The 20,618-nt window shown below is 40.4% G+C and overlaps 1 protein-coding gene across 1 annotated transcript in view; it reads left to right on the plus strand.

Annotated features, from left to right (window-relative positions):
• FAM135A (family with sequence similarity 135 member A) overlaps positions 1-20,618 on the plus strand; it is a 289,052-nt gene that overhangs the window by 109,839 nt on the left and 158,595 nt on the right. Inside the window, 4 exon segments of the mRNA XM_030199007.1 lie at positions 11,880-11,889; positions 11,891-12,054; positions 13,074-13,200; positions 19,524-19,677. Of these exon segments, the coding sequence (XP_030054867.1) occupies positions 11,880-11,889; positions 11,891-12,054; positions 13,074-13,200; positions 19,524-19,677 (455 nt within the window).

Genomic DNA, 20,618 nt, shown 5'->3' on the forward strand with positions numbered 1-20,618 from the left:
CCTAAATCTAAACAACAACCCCTTATTAGAATTACTCCAGTGGTTCTCAACCCAGTCCTTGAGACACCTAGACAATTCGAGTGGCCTAGTGGTTAGAGCACCAGTCTTGATATCCAGAGATGGCTGGTTCAAATCCCACTGCTACCCCTTGTAATCTTGGGCAACTCACTTAACCCTCCATTGCCTGATGTACAAAATTAGATTGTGAGCCCTCCAGGGACACAGAAATGCCCAGTGTTCCTGAATGTGTAACTCATCTTGAGCTACTACTGAAAAAGGTGTGAGCAAAATCCAAATAAATAAATTAGGTTTTCAGGATACTCACAATTTGTATGAAACACATTTGCATGCATTTCTGTTTTTCTGCATATAGGTATCTCATGCATATTTATTGTGAGTATCCTGAAAACTTGACTGGCTAGGTGTGTCCTGAGGACTGAATGGAGCCTGATTTACTCAGGATGCATGATTCTCCAATTTTCTTTTGTTTGTTTTGCATGAATCTTAAGCACTTGACAACTCCTTGAATTTTCATACAGGTCTCATTTCTTTCACTAGTATCTCCATTACTTTGCCCACAATCAAGGTCAAAGTAACCTGTAGTTATCAAAATTTTTCATATCGACACTTTTACAAAGAGGGAGAGCATCTACCCTTCTCCAGTACTGTAGGAACACTCCCATCTCCAGAGGTCAATTGGATAGATTTATCAGTGGGCCTGCTGGAGTCGCTGAGCTCCATGAATCTCATTGGATGTATTTTATCTGATCCTAAAGCTCTAGCCATTTTGTTTTAGTTCATCACACTCTTTTCTGTAAATGGTATGGCATCTTTTCCACTGCCATATGTACTTCTACTAGCTATGAATGTTCCTTATGCTATCCCTTCTTCAGTGAATAGTGAATAATGTTTAGCATTTCCACTTTTTATTTACCATTCAGTCTTCTTTTTGGCTTCACTTACAATCCACCTCTCCCTTTCCTCTTTTCTTTAACCCATTAGTGCTCACTGTTCCCATCTGGGAACAAATCAATTTGTTCCCATATGGCTTATTATGGGAACACTGGGCACTAATGGGTTAATGTACCTAAAAAAAAAGTTATGTAGCCTTCCTGAATTTTTAAAAGTAGAAGTAAGGAGGGGGTTGGTCATTATGAACCTACTAGTCTAACCTTTGTGATAAATTAATGGAAACATTCCTAAAACAGAATAATGTGGTTTCTTGGAATCCAATGTATTGAAGGAGCTGAGGAAACATAATTTTGCTAGAGGTAACTCTTGTCAGATTAATCTAACTTCTTTGAGGGATCAGAGATTTGGATTGAGGGAGAACACCAGACATGGAGTACTTAGATGTCAGCAAATTCTTTAACATGGTTCTGCATAGGCAACTTATAAATAAATGGAGTACTCTCAATAGGTGCTGTGAAGTAAGTGACTGGGTTAGAAATTGGTTGAGTGGCAGGGGACAAAGGTAGTGATAAATTAAATACACTCAGAGATAAAGGATGTTAACAGTGGTGTGCCACAGAAATCAGTTCTAGGTCCAGTTGTTTTTGGTATGTATGGTAGGTGTGCCTCTTTGCTGATGAGAACAAAATCTGCAATAGAGTGGACACCCTGGATGTTATGAGTAACACGAGGCGAGATCTAGTGATGCTTGAAAACTGTTATGGAATTTGGCAGCTAAGTTTAATGCTAAAAAAATACAGGGTTATGCATTTGGGCTGCAAAAACCCAAGGGAGTTGAATAGAGCAGCATTTTTCAACCCAGTCCTCAGGAACCCCAAGCCATTCTGGCTCTTGAGGTGTTCACAATGAATATTAATGAGATATATTTGCCCTGCCTTTATTGTGTGCAGATATATTTCATGTATAATCATTGTGGATATCTTGGAAAATTAGACTAGCTTGGGGTTCCTGAGGATTAGGTTGAGAAACCCTGGTATAGGGGGTAAAGTACTTCTGCGCATGAAAGAAGAGCGGGACTTGGGGGTGATTGAATCTGATAATCTTAAGATGGCCAAACAGGTATAAAAGGTAACACCAGAAGGATGCTTGAGTATGTAGGGAGAGGAATAGCCTGCATGAAAAAGTGAGAGTACCTCTGTCATGAGACCTCATTTAGAGTACTCCGTTCAATTCTGGATACTACATTTTCAAAAAGACATAAAAAGGATGGAGTCGGTTCAGAGAGTGGCTACTAAAATGGTCAGTCTTCATCATGAAGTGTATGGGAACAGACTTAAAGATACCAATATATGGTGAGAGGTTATATGTGTGTGCCCGATGCAAAGAGCTCTTACCTCTCAGAGAATGGGACAATTCTCTTGAGGCTAAAGTAGCAGACTTGGAGGAGCAGAGGGAAACAGAGGTACATAGAAGGCCTGCCCACCAAGGGGATACTCTATCCTCTTGCACCAAGGATAGTGTGTCTCCAAGAACTTCTGCCCAGACGGGGGAAAGGTTAGGACAGCTGTTGTAGTTGGTGATTCGATCATTAGGCATGTAGATAGTTGGGTGGCTGGTGGACATGAGGATCACCTGGTTACTTGCCTGCCTGGTGTGAAGGTGGCAGACTTTGCGCATCACCTAGCCAGGGTCTTAGATGGTGCTGGGGAGGAGCTGGCTGTCTTGGTACATGTGGGTACCAATGACACAGGAAAATGTGGGAGGGATTTTCTGGAAGCCTAATTTAGGCACTTAGGTAGAAAGCTGAAGTCCAACTCCTCCAGGTTACATTTTCAGAATGGTTCCCATTTCATGAGCAGGACCCAGAAGGCAGGCAGAGCTCCAAAGTCTCAATGTGTGGTTGAGACGATGGTGCAGGGATGAGGGATTTAGATTTGTTAGGAACTGGGCAACATTCTGGGAAAGGGGGAGACTTCTGAAAGGATGGACTTCACCTTAATTGGGATGGAAACAGGCTGCTGGCGCTAACTTTTAAAAAGGAGAGCAGTTTTTAAACCAGAATTTGGGGTGGGGGGGGGGGGGGAGTTAACATTTGCTCAGGAGTGCATGGTTAGGTGTGATGTATCAAAGATAGGGAATCCCAGTAGAGAGGTTTCAACAATGCTGAAAATAAGCCAGGTGTGCTTAATGAGAGAGGATAAAAGATAAATCGACCATTTCGATTGTGAAGGAGCAAAAGAGGCACTTAGGGGGGGGCAAGACCATAGCAGAGAAACTGAATTAATTAACTTCTGAGTGAGAGGGTGTACAGGATATCCACATGTATAAATATAACCTGCACCATTGGGGAAATCAACAGTAAACAAAGCAGAAATGATAAAAGATTGGATCACATCGGAAACCTTAGATATACTCTTCATCAGTGAAACCTGGATCCATGATCAAAAAGATCCCATAATACTGGACCTTTGATCTCCGGGATACAACTTTACACACTGCACCAGAATAGGTAAAAGAGGCGGAGGCATTGCCATAATCTACAGATCCCATCTCACTTTAGAAACTACTGCTGAATCAATCACACCTCAACTAGAAATTGCCTCAATCAGATTGCAACATAAAAGTGTAGCCGGCAATCTAAATTTCGTCCTATTCTACAGACCGCCAGGCATTTGGAGTGAAGCATATATAACCCTAATGGATTTCATATCGGCCACTTGTACATCTGACTCAAACATACTAGTCATTGGGGACATAAACCTTTATTTAGAAGACCCAAACTCAAATATTGTCCAAGATTGTAAGGAATTCTTCCAACTATGGGATTGCGAATGGCCACATCCAAATGCCACCCACAGAAAAGGCCACACACTTGACCTGCTAACCCATAAATTCGTATCAGACCAAATCATTAAAGTCCTTGACCACAAATGGACTGAAATTCCATGGTCAGATCACTTCAAATTAAATCTGACCTACATTGGCTGAAGAATGGGCATCTCAAAGCTGATGAAAACAAATCTTACCAAACCAGAGGTTAAAGTGGACACAACTGCATTTTGGCAATCAATTTACGACAACAATTGGTCTATTCCATCTGATTCCATTAACTATCTTGCAGATGGGAATTGAGGTGTATCACTGTCTAAATGAATTAGCTCCTTTACAAACAAAAACCACTCACAAACGAAACAGGAACCCATGGTTCAATGAAAATATGAAACAATTGAAATCTAGAACCAGACAACTTGAACGAACCTGGAAGAAAAACTAAAAACGATCAAAATCTAAACGCTTGGAAAGAATCACATAGAATTACAAATATGAAATAAAAAATCCAAACGGAGCTACTATAATGAACAACTAGATTCTGACTACAAAGACATGAAAAAGTTATACAAGCTACTGGATAAATTACTAGACACAAACCAGTGTCCTCAACAAAATCAGGAATCCCAACAGCAGACGAACTTGCTAACTACTTCAGACAAAATTTATCGATCTACGCAAAACTATGTCACAGGACTACACCACCTTGATACCTTCCTTAATGAGCAGACCACGCTCAGAAGAATACCCAGCTGACCGAACTTGGACAAATTTCGCCCAGATCACACAAGAAACAATAGCACTAGCAACCAATAAGCTCTCTACAGTCTACTGTCAATGGACACCTGCCCCAATTATCCTAATGACCCCCCTCCCCCGCTCGATTCATCACTGAACTTACCTCCCACCTCAACTTCTTGTTCCAGCATGGCATATTCCCCAAAGGACAAAGGTAATATACTACTCACATCATTACCAAAAGACACCAAAAAGAAAACTAACGTATCACCAACTACCGACCTGTGGCATCCATCCCACTTACAAACCAAACTGATGGAAAGCATTGTAGCTAAACAACTTAAAGAATACATCGACAATTTCTCAATCCTTCATGAATCTCGGGCTTCAGATCTTTCCACAGTACGGAAACCATCCTGGTAACTCTCCTGTCTAAGTTAAAAAGGAAATCACATTAGGTAAAAACATATTCCTCTTGCAATTTGACTTGTCAAGCGCATTTCGATATGGTTAACCACTATATATTATTAAGAATACTTGACAAGGTAGTCATAGGAGGGAATATACTCAACTGGATCAAGGGTTTCCTAACCACAAGATCCTATCAGTAAAAAGCAACTCAAACATCATCCATCAGGGCAGTACCGACTGGTGAGTACCCCAGGGTTCACCTCTCTCACCCAATATTAATCTGATGATGATCCCGTTTTCTCATGCCCTATACAAGCAAAATCTTAATCTTTTTCTGTATGCGGATGATGTCATCATTTACCTACCATTCAACTCTAATCCGACAGAAATCACTGTTTAAGACTAGTTTAAGCTTAATAGATGCCTGGGCATCGGCATTCAAACTCGAACTCAACACGGAAAAAACTCACTGCCCTATTCTCACTACAAAACAACCTCCCTTCATCCATGAAAACTCTGGAACATAGTCTCCCAATATCAGACAAACTGAAGATCCTTAGAATTATTATTGACCTAACCCTGGAGAGCCAAGCCTCTGCCACCACAAGAAAATGTTCCATGCAATGTGGAAACTCAAAAGGATTTAAACAGTTCTTCCCTAGGGAAACTTCCGTAAATAATTCAAACAATGGTACTATCACATGTTGACTACTGTAACGCCGTATTTGCAGGATGCAAGAACAGATCTTAAGGAAACTCCAGGCTGCACAGAACACGGGCAGCTAGACTCATTTTCGGAAAGACAAGATTCAAAAATTATAAACATCTATACGAAATACTGCACTGGCTACCAATCAAGAACGAATAGCCTTCAAAATTTGCACTCTGGTCCACAAAATAATCCATGGTCTGGCCTCAACCTAATGACCGAACGTATTGACTTACCAACTAGAAACATCATCGAATCATCAAGAACGTTTCTAAACCTGCATTACCCAAACTGTCAAGGACTAAAATACAAATCAGCATATGCATTCAGCTTTTCATACATTGCACCCAACTCTGGAACGCTTACCTAGAAACATTAGAACTGTGAACCCCCATCTAAAATTCCGAAAGACCTCAAGACTCGCCTCTTCCGGAAAGCTACCAGCAGACTCGAACTAATTCATGAACAATGCATCACATCTATCGAACTAAGAAATGAACAATACCCCTTCCACATAATCCTATTACCTCAAACTGTACGAATTTTATCATTCCAGTTATAATTAAGTGTACTTCTACCCTTATCCTACTCTGTATTGCTCACTAGAAGCTGTAGTCCCATCCCCAGAGGACTTATCAGCTTCATATGCTACTTATATTCGTCCCAGAGTTGTATTCTCTTTTCTGGAACCTTATCAGCTTCCTTGCACCTACTGTTACTCTATTTTCCACTCTGTATATATTCCCGGAGTTGGTACTTTCCTCTCTGGAACCTGTAAGCCACATTGAGCCTACTGCTATGCGGGAAAATGTGAGATACAAATGTAATAAATAAGGCAGGAAGGTTACTGTTCAGATTAGTAAAACATATAAGGGTTGAAGCAGATGATAACTAAAATACGTATGCGAGAGGGGAGAATAGTGCAGGTGGTGGAAGATATCCAAAATGCTTTTGTGCAGTTTTATAAGGATCTCTATGACAAGAGGAGAGTGACCGAGGACAGCGGGAGTTATTTTCCAGGGCCTAAATTTGCCCCAATTCTCACATGCTCAAAGAGACGCTGAATGCCCTGGTCGAACTGAAAGAGATCTGTCAGGCCGTATGGTGCCTCAAATCAGTGAAAGCGCCTGTCCTGATGGGTTAGGCCCTGAGTTTTATAAAATTCTAGGAGGGAAAATTGGGCCTCCTTTTCAAGAGCTTTGTCATCATTTATGTACATCGGGAGAGGCTGGGGGAAGAAGGCCCCATGCTCACATTGTAGTGTTACCCAAGCCGGGGGAGAGATGCGGTGCTTTCTGGCTCCTCGATCAAGATATCTTTGCCAATATTCTGGCTTGATGGTTGGGTAAGGTGTTGCCTGAGCTGATACATGCAGACCAGGCTGGCTTTGTGCCGGGCAGGTACGCTTCTTATAATATATTGCGTTGCACTGTCGACTTTACAAAGGTTGGGAGGTAGGCCGGGAGACTCTATGATAGCTAGCCTTGATGGGAGAAGGCATTTGATAAAATTTTGTGGGATATCTGTTTTGGGTACTGTCTCCATTTGGTAGATGGGAGAGTTTTTTGGGGGCATTTGGTCTTTATACAGTCATCCTACGGCACAGATCCTGTCAATGGTGCTTTATCCCCTGAATTTCTTTTGGAGCGGGGCACAAGACAGGGCTGCCCCTTATCCACTATGCTGTTTGTATTGTCGCTGAGCCTCTGGCCATAAAAATCAGAAACTCTGCTGAGCTAAGGGCCTTCGGGTTGGGTCTCAGAGTACAGAATTAATTGTTTTGCCGATGACATGCTTTATATTTGGATCAGGCTACTGAGTACGTTCTTAAATTGATGTCACTTATTTTACAATTTGAACTGTCTTGGGCTTAAAAATTTAATTTTGAAAAATCTGAGGCCTTGGCCTCGCCTTGTGGATGCCAGCAGATGTCTACCTTTCCTCTCGCCTGGTCTTCGGGTACTCTGGAAATATCTAGGGGTTTATCTCATAAGGACCTGGGGGTAGTGTTGTACCGGAATAATTATTCGTGACAAGTTGGACGCTATCAAATCCTTGTGCCCTAGATGCGAGACCTGCGCTCTCCCTGCTGGGTAGGGTGGTTTTAGTCAAAATGGTCATGCTTCCTAAAATATTATACTCTCTGTATATGCTGCTCTGTGGATCGATAGGCGAGAGGAGGAGCTATACATGGGATTATAGGATCCTTATATGGGCAGGGCATAGAGCTCGAATTGGTTATAATTTAAACTGACCCGTTCTCACTCAAAGGGGACTTAATTTACCCGACTTGTGTTTGTATAATGTGGCTGCACTACTCAGGTGGATACATGAGCTCCACATGGGAATCTACAAATTTGCGCCACGCTATGTGTGGGAGGATTGCTCCCACCCCTATTTGGCTTTCAACACTCTGCAGCTCTGGGGGGGGGGGCTGCACCTTCTGCTCGGCCACGGTCGCCAGGCCTGGATGTGGGGGGGGGGGTACGCTTCGGTGTGTCGCCCTTCTTGATGGTAGTGACAACCCTAGCTTTCCGCGGGATAGGGCACAACTCGATCCAGGGTATGGGTAGAGGGGGGTTGGGGGGGGGGACATCTTCCCTTCGATTGAAGATGGTGGCGGTCCATAGCTCCGGACTTTTTAGCATTTCCTGCAACTGCGGCACTACTGTGCATCCTTGGTTCCCTCTGGTGGTCGATGGCCTGTCTTTTACCCTCCTGGATACATTTTTTTTGTCAGCTGCCCGCTCAGGCCAATAAATTGTCAGCTTGGTATGCCCTGGGCAGGGAGCAGCACCCTGCCCCTTCATTTGCTTGCTTGGCCTGACAGTGGGGAGAGCAATTGGGGGAAGACTTGTCAGTGGCGGAGTTGGGCGCCTGTTTCATGTCAGCTTTTAAGGCTACCATGGTGGAAAACAAAAAAGAGTTTGCAGACCGTCTGCCTTTGAGCTTTTAAGGCTACTCCCAATGCTAATTTGCAGGAGCATATTAGAGTCCGGGGCAAACAGATGGGTCTCTGGCAGGATGATACTTGCACACGATGCCATTGCGCAGTGGGTATGTTAGTACACCACTTCTTGGAATGCACGAGGCTGAGTGAATTCTAGACTGGATTGCTTGGCTCTGTGGAACGTGTGCTTGACAGGACTATTGAGTGGGCTTACAGGGTGGTGCTTCTGGGGGATGAGTCCTTGATGAGTAGCCTGGGGATCTCTGCCTCCCAAGGTCGGTTTCTTTGTGTGGCATTAATCCTGGCCAGAAAGCTCATATTAGCCCATTGGGTTGTGGAAAACCCTCCGGTTCTACAGCATTGGCATGCAAAGATGCTTCAGATGGGCTATTGGGAGAGGGAGCGGCTCAAGTCTTCCCGTAGTATGTCAGGTCAGGCGTATAGGTCTCTCTGGCAAATCTATGAGGGGTTTTTCTCAGGAGTTACGGGGATCCCAGGAAGGGGAGGGGAGAGGGGGTGGGAGTGGGAAGTTTGTCTGTTGGGTAATTAAAAATTGATCAGGACGGTGTTCTTACTCTTATTTGTTGTATGATTTGACTTTGTTCGTTTCCATCGTGGAGTACTATTGGTTTGGATATTTACAAAAAAAAAAAAACTTTCAGAAAGCAGGTGAAAACATTATTATTTTTGGAGAAAATATGGTGTGACTCAACTTATGATATAAAGTTTGTAATTCTGACTGATGTCTTATCTTGTGATCTGCAGTGAATCAATTTGTAGATACCTTGAAATATAAGTTATGAACAGAATAGAATCCTCATCACGCAGAATGAAAGATCCCTTCTGCATCCCAGCCTCCAATCCTGGCTCACGTCTTGGATGTTGAGAGTGTAGAATTCAAATCCTTAAATTTGCTGGAGGGTGTCTTGTACCTTGCTGGCTTCTTGGAAAGATTCCTTTAAGAGGTGGTACTCATTTAAGTGGAGGAGTTTTGCCGTCTGGTATGAGGACAAGACCTTAGGTCCCCTCACTTGGCCCTGCACAAAAACTACTTGAATACCTCCTGCACCTCCGAGTCTGGTTTGAAAACCAACTCTGTAAGGGTTCATTTCAGTGCAATTAGTGGTTATCACTGTGTAGGAGGTAAGGCCATCTCTGTAAGCCTCTAGTTGTTCGCCTCATGAGAGGTTTTCTGTTGACAAAGCCCACAATCAAACCTCCAACTTTGTCATGGGATCTCAATGTTGTCCTCACCCAGCTGATGAAACCTCCCTTTGAGCCACTTTAATTTCTGTCATTTGACCTGTAAAGTTGTGTTTCTGGTGGCATCATTTCAGCTCACAGGGTCAGTGAGCTTCAGGCCCTAGTATCTAATCCACCTTTACACTAAGTATCACCACAATAGGATAGTTCTCTGCACATACACACTAAGTTCCTTCCTAAGGTACTATTCCATCTTTTTGTGCTGCCAACATTTTTCCCAAAACTACATGCCCATTCTGGCAAGAGTGAACTGTATACCTTAGATTGTAAGTGAGCCTTAGCCTTCTATCTGAACCAAATCAGATGGTGGTAGCCATTGGCAATCACACACTTTCTAATTGGCTAGCAGATTGCATCTCTCTTTATGGTTGGGCTGGGATGACTCTAGAGGGTCATATCAAGGCTCTTAATGTCAGAGCCATGGCTACTTCAATAGCTCACTTGTGAGGTCAGCCTCCATAGAGAAGATTTGCAAAACTGCAGCATGGTCATCTGTCCACACATTCACATCTTATTACTGCCTTGAGCAGGATACCTGATGTGACAGCCTGGTTGGGCATACAGTCCTGAAGAATTTGTTTGATGTGTAAAATCCAGCTCCACTCCCCTAGGCCCAGTTCTCTTTACTTCCAGGCTGCACCTTCACAACTAGTTTGTAAATAGTTTCAGGTTAATTGACTTTCAGGCCTCAACGTTTTTGAGTCCCTATTGTCCTAGTATTGTTGTTTTAGGTGAGCCTGGTTGCTAGAGATTCTTAGTTGTGAGAATACAGCTGGCCTGCTTGTCCTCAGAGAAAGCAAAGTTACTCACCTGTAGCAGGTTCTCCGAGGACAGCAGGCCAATTGTTCTCACATACCCTCCTAGCTCCCCTTGTAGTTGTATTCTTTAGCTATCTGTATGACTGAGGGACCCATGCTCATGCGTCAGGCAGGAAGTCACCATCGTATGTGTAGTGAGACACTTATTATCTTGGTAGTCAGCCACCGCACCAGGCTCTGTCAGACTGGTATCACCCAGCTGTGAGAATACTTGACCTGCTGTCCTCGGAGAACATCTGCTACAAGTGAGTAACTTTGTCTATGATGGTCAAACTTGATAGGCCATATGGTCTTTATTTGCTGTCTGTTTCTGTATTTAACTAACTTTTCTTCTGATCAAAGTTTTAAACATGTTGACTGTCTTTCCTGATTTCCTATAACATTTCTAAATATTCATTACTCTTTACTAAGATCTCTTGTTTTGTTTAAATGTTCAAAAATTTTTCACTCATCTCTTTTTGGAGATTCATACTGGTCTATTTCCTCTTACTTAAATTTATTTTCCTGGCTTTTTTATTGTTTAGCTTACTGTTCTCAATATAGTCCAATCCTGCCAGTTCCTTGATTAGGTACTCTTCTGTTTTTAAGTCAGCACTTGAAACTTTCAGGCTGCTGCTTCTGTGAATCTTCTCTGTGCCTTTGCCTTTACATTAATCATGCGGTACTGTCTGATTACCTAAGGTCAGGTTACCAACCACCTAATAATTTAGAAAACACTTTTCCTGGTTTTTGAGTAACCAGCTGGTATCTCCTCCTCTCTTTCAGGTTCCATTGCCAGTGATCTGAAGAGGGTTTCTTGACAGGGAGTCTAGGTTTGTTTCTGATTCTGCAATAGCTATGCTTCAGTTCACACTGACCAACTGAAAATCTTCCACCAGCAACACCTCTGTTGTTACAATCCCATATATGTCTTGAATTATTTCTCTATCAAATTCTTCTACTTGTACTTTTCCCCTTTTCAAGAAAATCCACAATGATGCCCCTTTTCCTCATAGCCCTTGCATTTTAGTGGCTTTATTATGATGGTGATGCAAACAGAAAAGGGGAAGGGTTAGCATTTTATCTTGACATTCTTGAACAGACTCTAGTTCTGTATGGTTGTTTCCCAGTGAGAGGATTTTATTGAACAACATTTCTGTAATGGCAGTGTTACATAGAATATTGGCAGTGATTTGAGTGGGATCAGTTGATAACATGCATCTGGAGGTTTTTGCTGTAATGGCTCATATATAAACTTTTTTTTTTCCAGACCAGAAGACCTGAGTGGCTTGCAAACTAATTAGTAGCCGGACCTTAAAACTGCACTTCAGCCTTCATCGAGGCCTTCATCACCATGTTAATGTTATGTTTGATTACTTCCACCTTTCCGTGATATCTGTTACAGTCCATGGTTCCCTGGTTGCTCTGCACCAGCCACTAATAAGGTAAATCGCTAAAGACTGAAATCTGCAGAAATACTAAGTTGTCTGCTATTGTGTTCTCTGTTGATAAAAAGTGTGATATCAGAAAATTAATAATTTCTGGATTTTTAGCCTGCTTTTCCAAGTGATACTGAAGATACCCTATGGCATTGTGAACATAAGCATTGCCATATTTGGAGATCCATCAAGCTCAGTATCCTGTTTCCAATAGTGGCCTATCCAGCTCACAAGTACCTGGCAAGATCCCAAAAGAGAAAAACAGATTTTATGCTGCTTGTCCTAAAATTAAACAGTGGATTTTCCCAAGTCCATCTTAATAATGGCTTATGGACTTTTAGGAAATTATCTAAACCTTTTTAAAACTCTGCTAAACTGCTTTTACCACATTCTCTATCAATAAAAAAAGGGGGAAACAATCATGAAATATAATAAATATGCTAATGCTCCTCAAAAAAATCATCAACATGAAAAAGGGAACAAAAGAGAACTTTCCTTTCTCTTCTAGTAAAGTGGGGGCAAGACTTTAAGTCTGAGGGTTAGCATAAGTAATTTAGGGCTTCTTTTACAAAGCCGTTCTAGCAATTCCTGTGCATCAAATGAGAGGAAGCCCATTCAATTCCTATGGGCTTCTTCTCATGTACCGCAAGGGTGTCACTAGCGTGGCTTTGTAAAAGAAGCCCATAGGAGACTATTTTGTAGAGCAGAGATGACAAATTTTTTATCCGTCTAAAGTGCAGCAGTCTTGGATAGGAAAGTAAGCTATATTGTTTTCTAAATCAGGAGATTGTTTTTGTCAGTCATTGAAAATGCCTGACTTAGCAAATAACTGAAGTACAAATGAAAAAGTTCACAAAAATTGATTCATTTTGTCTCATTGATATCACTGACTTCTTCTAAGTGCTGTAATTTAAAACAGTTCACCCTGTTTCATTGCATGTGCAGATAAGTGACAACTGTACTGTTGAATTCATGTTTTATTGTAGTAATTGTGAACATTTTCTTATTTTGTTGGATTGTACTAGTTTTCCTCGTCCGATGAAGAATACCTGGCTGAACAGGAATGCCCCAGCCCAGAATAAGGACTCTCTGATTCCTACACTTGAAAGTGTTGTCTTCGGCAGTGCTTATACAAAGCAGTTATCAGCAGATGTAAGTGAGCATGATGCTCATTGGTAATTCTCTCCTGTTAAAGCGATACTTTGCCCTCAGTATTTCCCCCCCCCCCCCCCCCCCCCCCCCCCCCCCCACACTCTACATTTATCTGGCTTATGAGGAAATTCTCAGAGCAATCATTACTTTAATAATAACAAAACAATACAGGATTTAAGCAATGGAGCCTGATGTTTTCACATGAGTAATTAGCCAGTTGCACATAATCTGTTACCTTTTCTTTGTTAGATTTTCCTTTTACTTGAACTTCCAGAGGAGTTGTAGGATATGTTGACTGATAGCACATGATGATGTGTTATCGAATATTTAATTACAGATCGGAACAAAATAAATGGCAACCATCTGTTTCCCCTCATAGCTGCACAGGCTGTAATTTACCAGCCGGTGTATAACTGTAAGGGAAATTTTCTATTAAAAAGAAAGGCATCTGACTTCTGGATGATAGAGAATAATTTAAGTTTAAACATTTTTATTGAACATATAAAAATACAGTCCAGCATATAAACATTCCCTACACAAATCCCCCCCCCCCCCCTTTATCTTCATTCATTAAATCTCTCATTTATACCCACATAAAACTTCTACCTTTAAGTCTAACAAATTGTGTACTACCTATTATACCTATTGGTTTTAGTGGTGTTTTCAAACTTATTAAAATGTGTTTTTCTGTGCTAGTGAAGTTTGCAATATTCCTGTAATCAATTATGCAAGGATTTATGGTAGTAAGGAGAGTTTAAATTGAGGTCTCATGTTTTAGTACCTATCCCTCTTAGTTCATTTGTGGATAGTCTGGTTTTTAAATTGGGTTTAATAAATGCTAGAGCTGTGAGTAAGAAGAAATTTTAAATTAGGGATTGGGTCAGTCGGCACTGTTTAGATCACGGAAATGTGGTTAGGGGAAGGAGATAGATCAATTATGTCCTACTGGTTATAAATATATTACTTTAAGTAGAAGTTTTAGTAAGGGTTGGGGTCTTGCTGTGGTGTTTCACTCTAAGGGGCCTTTTACAGAGCGGCAGTAAGCCCAATACGGGTTTACTGCTCACTCTTCTGGGACTACCGCCGGCCCAACGCGGCTGCCGGCGGTAGTCCTGCCCCTAGCATGCGCCGTTTCCGTGGGAAAAAGAAAACCCCCGGAAATGGTTTGTGCGGCGGTAACTCGGCAGTAATCGGGCATCGCCGCACACTGTCTGGTTACCGCCGGGTTAGCGCAGGAGCCCTTATCGCCAGATCAGTGGGTGGTGGTAAGGGCTCCCCATCGCATGGCCATGTGTGCCTGGGGTCTTTTTACCCGCTGTGGCACAGGGCCTTTTTTCCTGCAGCTTGGTAAAAGGATCCCTTAGTTTGGTTTTACTTTGATTATTAAGAAAGAAATCCTTCAGATTGAATGTCTTAGATAAGTCGGTCAAGAATTTAGATTGCACTGTTTTACTGGTTTACAATCCTCCTGGTGTTCCTGTTAACAATGTTTTGTTATATTTCACTGCCAGGTCAGAAATAAATTCTAACAATTTGCTAATTTTAGTTGATTTTAATCTGCAAGGTGAGTGGGAGCAGTAAATACAGGCTGTTTATGGATTCTATGACCGGGTTAGGGCTGTCTCGATTCAATATCCTACTCATAAGCAAAGAAATATACTCAATCTGATATTTGCTGTTTGTTATTTCAGATAGTCTGTTGAAAATTTTCCAGTGTCTTGGCCTGATCACCATTTCCTTGATTGTAGCTTTAAATTTAGGGATTGTTGTATGATTTCTTCAGCAGGAAAGAAATTAACAAAAATAAGTCTGAAACCAGAATTTGTAGGGGAAGATATGGAAAATATCATAGCTCCCTATCTGCTCTCAACATCTGATGTCAAACCAAAAGAGGGAGTGGATTTTTTGGAGGAAACCTTAGCAAATTTGTCCAACAAAATCCTTGAAGTAATTTGTGGACCCTCTAGACTAGCTTCACCCTGGTATCATCAGGGGTTAGCTCTATTAAAGCGACAGGTTAGGCAATTAGAACATTAATAGGGGGGGAAAATCCATCTCCAGAATTGAAAATCAGATGTTAAGAGTTCATCTTGAAATTTTAAAAAGTAAGAGAGAATCTATTAAAAGTTTTTAGAGGTGGTTGGTAACAACCCCCACAAGTTTTTTAAAATAGTGTGTAAATTAACTTCATCTACTGATGTTGAGGAATTTAATGACCCTTACTAGTACGGGGTTTTCAGATATTTTTTTTTTCCTAAGCAAAAAATTGTGGATCTACTTCCAGTCAGCGAGTATGCACAACAGGCAGATATGTTAAATTAGTTGGCAAGTGATAATGTTGAGGCCATCTGGAATAGTTTTTCCTTAGTAACTGAGAAAACTATCAAAATTTAATCAGGGAATTAATTTCTCTGCAGTTATTTTGGACAAAATTCCCTTCAGAATTTTAAAACAGATGAATAAATCATTTGTGCCATTTCTGACTAAATTCTTTATTGAGCAAGGGGATAGTCGCTGATCAGTTAACACAAGCTGTAGTGACTCCAAGTTTGAAGAAAGGGGAAAAAAAACCCCAGAGGATGGTTATTGCAGCTTTCACCCTGTGCCAAATTTCTTTTATGAGTAAATTATTAGAGAAAAATGTATTGGAACAATTAAGGCCCTGATTACTAAGCTGCGCTAGAGGTACGTTGGCATTTTTAGCATGCGCCAAGCATTAGCATTCTCTGTGTAGGTGCCCACAACATTCCTACGGGTGCCTGCACAGCACATGCTAATTTTGTGCATGCGCTAAAAATACTAACACACCTTAGTAAACAGGTCTTTTAGTTGAGTTGTGAATGGTAAAAATGTGCTCCATGTGCATCAATCAGGCTATAGATGTAATTCTAACACTGACTCTCTGCTTGTATCCATTGTCAGTGATATTCTGACTAAAAGTGAACATGGGTTTGATGTATTGTGTGGATCCAGCTTGACCTAAGTGCAGCTTTTGACACAGTCTCTTATGTGCAATTACTTAGGCTGTTGAAGAATATAGGAATGGACACTACAGTGTTAAAATGGTTTCATTTTTATTTGTCAGATGATCACAAATTGTAAACTCAAATCAGGAAATCTCACCAAAGTAATTACTGAGAGGAGTACCAAAGGGGCCTCCTTTCACCTCTTTTATTCTATCTGTAATTGGCTCCTCTGGATAAGAAATTCAAGGAATTGGATTTGAATTTCCATCTTTTTGCAAGTGATATTCAGTTGATAGTTGCAGTGCAGGGTGATCAGGAGGGTAGCTATTATATTACTGAATAAACAGCTACAATTGCTTAGTGAATTGCTTCATAATAACGAGCGAGTTCTAAACATGAGTAAAATGGTTGCTATGTGGATTTCACATAAATCTAATCCCCTATTATATAGACCATCATTTCAGAGGATAAAAACTTAATGCGGACATTTCGTTTGTTTACGCGCAAGTTCTTTCGTAAAAAGGTCTTTTTAAAGACCCACTTCATTGATTATCACATCAAGTGTCTCCCAACGCACGCATCAGCTGATTTCCGACGTATGAGACCTACTATATGTCGAGCGAGACTCCTGATGCAGGCCTAACGGCTGAAATACAACGGTTGTGTCGAGTCTTTTATTCATCAATAAACAAGTATTTTTAAGATCCATCTCTCCAGGTTTTGTATTTCTGTGGTCAAACATCCCACTTTCTTCCATACTCCGCTATATACCAACTAAGGATCAATGTGGATTACAATTTAAATACAAACTAGGCCATCACTAAAAAACGTATCTCTTCGAGAAGATATATCACAAAGATCAACACGTGTAACTGCACAATCTTTAATATAGATAAGAATGTCTTATAACGTCTTTTGCTGTAATACAACCATGTACTTACCACCATGTAACCCAAACTCTCTGTAAACCAAATATATATTCTTTTCTATTTCCAATATTCATGATGAATTGTAAGCCACATTGAGCCTGCAAAGAGGTGGGATAATGTGAGATACAAATGCAATAAATAAATAAAAATAAATCACTAGGAAAAAATACAAAGAATACATCAAACTTTCTCAGTACATTAAATAAAAACAAAATTACATTAAATAAAAGGCCTTTAACAGTTTTGAAATCGTTAAAACGATTGTTATCTCAACTCCAAGGAAGGGATTTCCAACATTGCACTGAACAATAAACAAAATCAGAACTGTGATAAGACTTGCACTTCAACATGCTTTATAGAAGGAAACTGCAGCAAACAATGGTCCCGAGGTCTAAGAACGAACTAGTTATGGTTTTGTTCCAGATTATTTATTTATTTGTTGCATTTGTATCCCACATTTTCCCACTATTTGCAGGCTCAGTGTGGCTTACATTGTTCCGTCATGGCAATTTCCATTCCAGAATGAGAGATACAAGTGATATTACATAGAGAACATGAATGACAAAATAAAGTTGAGCAAACAGGTATAAAGAGAACACATTCAGGATAATAGGTAAAGAGGTAATGCATTAAAGTTCATATGAAGGATCATTGCGGTATGCCTTGTTAAAGAGGCAGGTTTTCAGTAATTTCCGAAAGTTGGTTAAGTCGCTTTGTTTTTGGCAGAGTTAATCTGGAACAAAACCATAAAATTTGTGAATAAGAAAACAAAGCTTAAATTTACATCATGCTTCAGTAGGAAGCCAGTGAAGAGTAACATAATCAAATTTATGTCTTATGTCTTCCACAAATTTTTGCAAAAATTATTGATTTACAATTATGTATTGCATTTTTCTTTTCTTTATTTTTTTTAATGGTTTGTAAAATTGTAATTTCTCGCTATTTTTTTTTAAAATGTAACTGTGTAAACTACTTTGGTGCCTCTTTGGTATAAGGTGGTATTTAAAGTAAATAAATCAAAATCAGTATGAATTTTGGTAATCCAACAAAGCTTCAGTATATAATCCCTACCCCCATTCCCCCTCCCCCCCCCCAAAAAAAAAACCCCAAGGAAGGAAAACGCCATCAAATACAAGATGTTTTTACTTTGATAACCACTTGTTATATTCATCTGAACTATTCAGTTTAGAGAATAAGTTAAAACGAGGATCTGAGTGTGGTTATGACAATCCAGGAACGTAAAACCTTTGAAGTTTAAATGATTAAATATTTTGACGCCCACCAGACAGGACTTAAGATCTGGGTTTTCTAGTTCATTATAAACCATAAAATTCTACTGCTTTGACACCCTTTTATCAGCCATCCATCTCTCCCTGTCTTTCATCCACCCAGCTCTCCCTACTTCTCAACTAAACCACTCCACCCTCTTCCTGCGAGACTGTCATTGGAATACTTATGTTTCACTTGTATATTCTGATATTTGTCAACATTTGCTTTCTATGATCTGAAGAAGATTTACATTTGAAAACTAATCAAAAAAATGTACAAAGTTAGTCCAATAAAAAAGGTTTCATCTTCTTTTCTATGTTTTGCTTTATTTATATTTATTATCTTTAAAAGTGGATTAACATGGTGCAGGAGGAACATCCCTCATTTTGGTATTGGAGAAATAGATTGCGTGCTTTTATTTTATGGGAGGCGAGGGCTATTGGGAATTCCCCAGAAAGAAAGAGGGCTTTCATGTCCATCTGGAATTGTTACTTACAAAATATTTCCCATAAAGCCAGAAATGCAGTATTGAACAGGTTTCAAAGTGTTAAGCCGGCACTGCTATATTAAGGGGTGTCTTGGGATTCTCTGCATGGTAGGGGTGGATGGATTGGGATTTCTGAACATTATTTCTAAAAAGATGTCCTGGAGCCATAAGAATACAGACACCGGGCCATCTTAAAGTATGGTTAAGTACTGGGTTAAAGTGGGGTTGGGGGGAAGGGGGTAATTTTGTAAACCAAAGTTAACATTGATAAGAAACGAGGTACTGAGGAGGGGAGGGTGTGAGTGTTTTCATATCCATTAAAAAAAAACAACAAAAGGGATCATTTGTTCTCTAGGTTTGTTGTACAGATGTTTTTGCTTATTATTCTGATATGCTTATATACAGTCATGTCATTGCTTGATGCTTATATATAGACTTGTTTAGTTTTTAGATGTTGGATTTGTTTGATCCTAATAAAAACTGTTAAATCGTAAAAGTGGACTAACATGGCTATCGCATCACCTTATCAATAGAAAGTACTAACCAGTAGGAGGATGGCTTTCTTTTCCAGTTAAGATGTGCTGTTACTTTTCTATCTATTTCAACTTAGTTAATCATGTTGACCTGTGAACTCTGCTTTTTTATTCTTTTCTTTTTTTTCTTACATTTCAGGGCAACAGTTTCATAATTGCAGAATGCTTCTTGCAACATGCCTACAATCTTCATTATACCCTTTGTGCCACTTTGCTGCTAGCATTCAAGGGCCTTTATGGCTATTTCATCATGATCACAAAGGAACTTCCCTCATCGCGCAGAATGGAGCTGGGTATGTTCAGCATGACCGAATTTGCAATGCCAGCCTTCTTGGGAACACCTTTCAATGGCATATTTGCCAAATCAGTATAAGAGAGCTAAACTTTAGTCAGGATTAGTGGGTCAAGATGTTTGTTGTGCTATTGATTCTGGGAAAAAATAAGAAGCAATAGCATGGCATATCCATATGTCACTAACTTTCAAGGCTTCATAAGCTCCCTTCCCGAGAGAATGGCTTATAGGTTTTCCAAAAATGATCTCAGACAACTGTTTCTAAATTTGGTTCTCCGATTCACCGTTCATCAGACTGATAGATATTGTTTAGTTGTTGTGAATGCACTCTGATGTATTTACATATCCTCAAAGAGCAATGAGAATGATTCCAATATGAACTTTAATATTAAATACCAAAAGTTAAATGGATATCAGTCAGGATATATCTTCTGTTCTGTATAGGTTTTACTGGATGAGTACAAAAGCATGGCACCAACTTAAGGGGATGATGGGGAGGTGAAAAAAAGGGAAGCAGTTTGCTTTCTTTTATATCTTTTTTTTTTTTTTTTTTTTTTTTTTACTGCACCTTGATTTGACACAGGAGTCACTAACCTGTGGTATTTCAGTACTGGAGGTTCCTGACTTCTGTATGAAATAACGTTTATTGTGAGCCGCCACAAAAGCAACATTATTTCACAATCCCAGAAGCATTGGGCTGCAAAGCCATGGTCTGATGATCCTGGACTGTATCTTAAAGGAGCTAAGCACAGTTACTTATATGTGCCCCCTCCCCCAGCACAAACCCCTCTCCTGAGGCCTCCCCATTCTAAAGGATCTCCCAAATCTAATGCTCCCCCCCCCCCCCCCCCCCGTCTCAAGGCCCCTCCTTCCCCCTGTGCCTACCTTTCAAAATCTCTGGTCACTGGTGGGATTGGGCAGGAGTGATATAATTCAAGGTCT

Source organism: Microcaecilia unicolor, chromosome 3 (genome assembly GCF_901765095.1).
Source record: "Microcaecilia unicolor chromosome 3, aMicUni1.1, whole genome shotgun sequence".
NCBI lineage: Eukaryota > Metazoa > Chordata > Amphibia > Gymnophiona > Siphonopidae > Microcaecilia > Microcaecilia unicolor.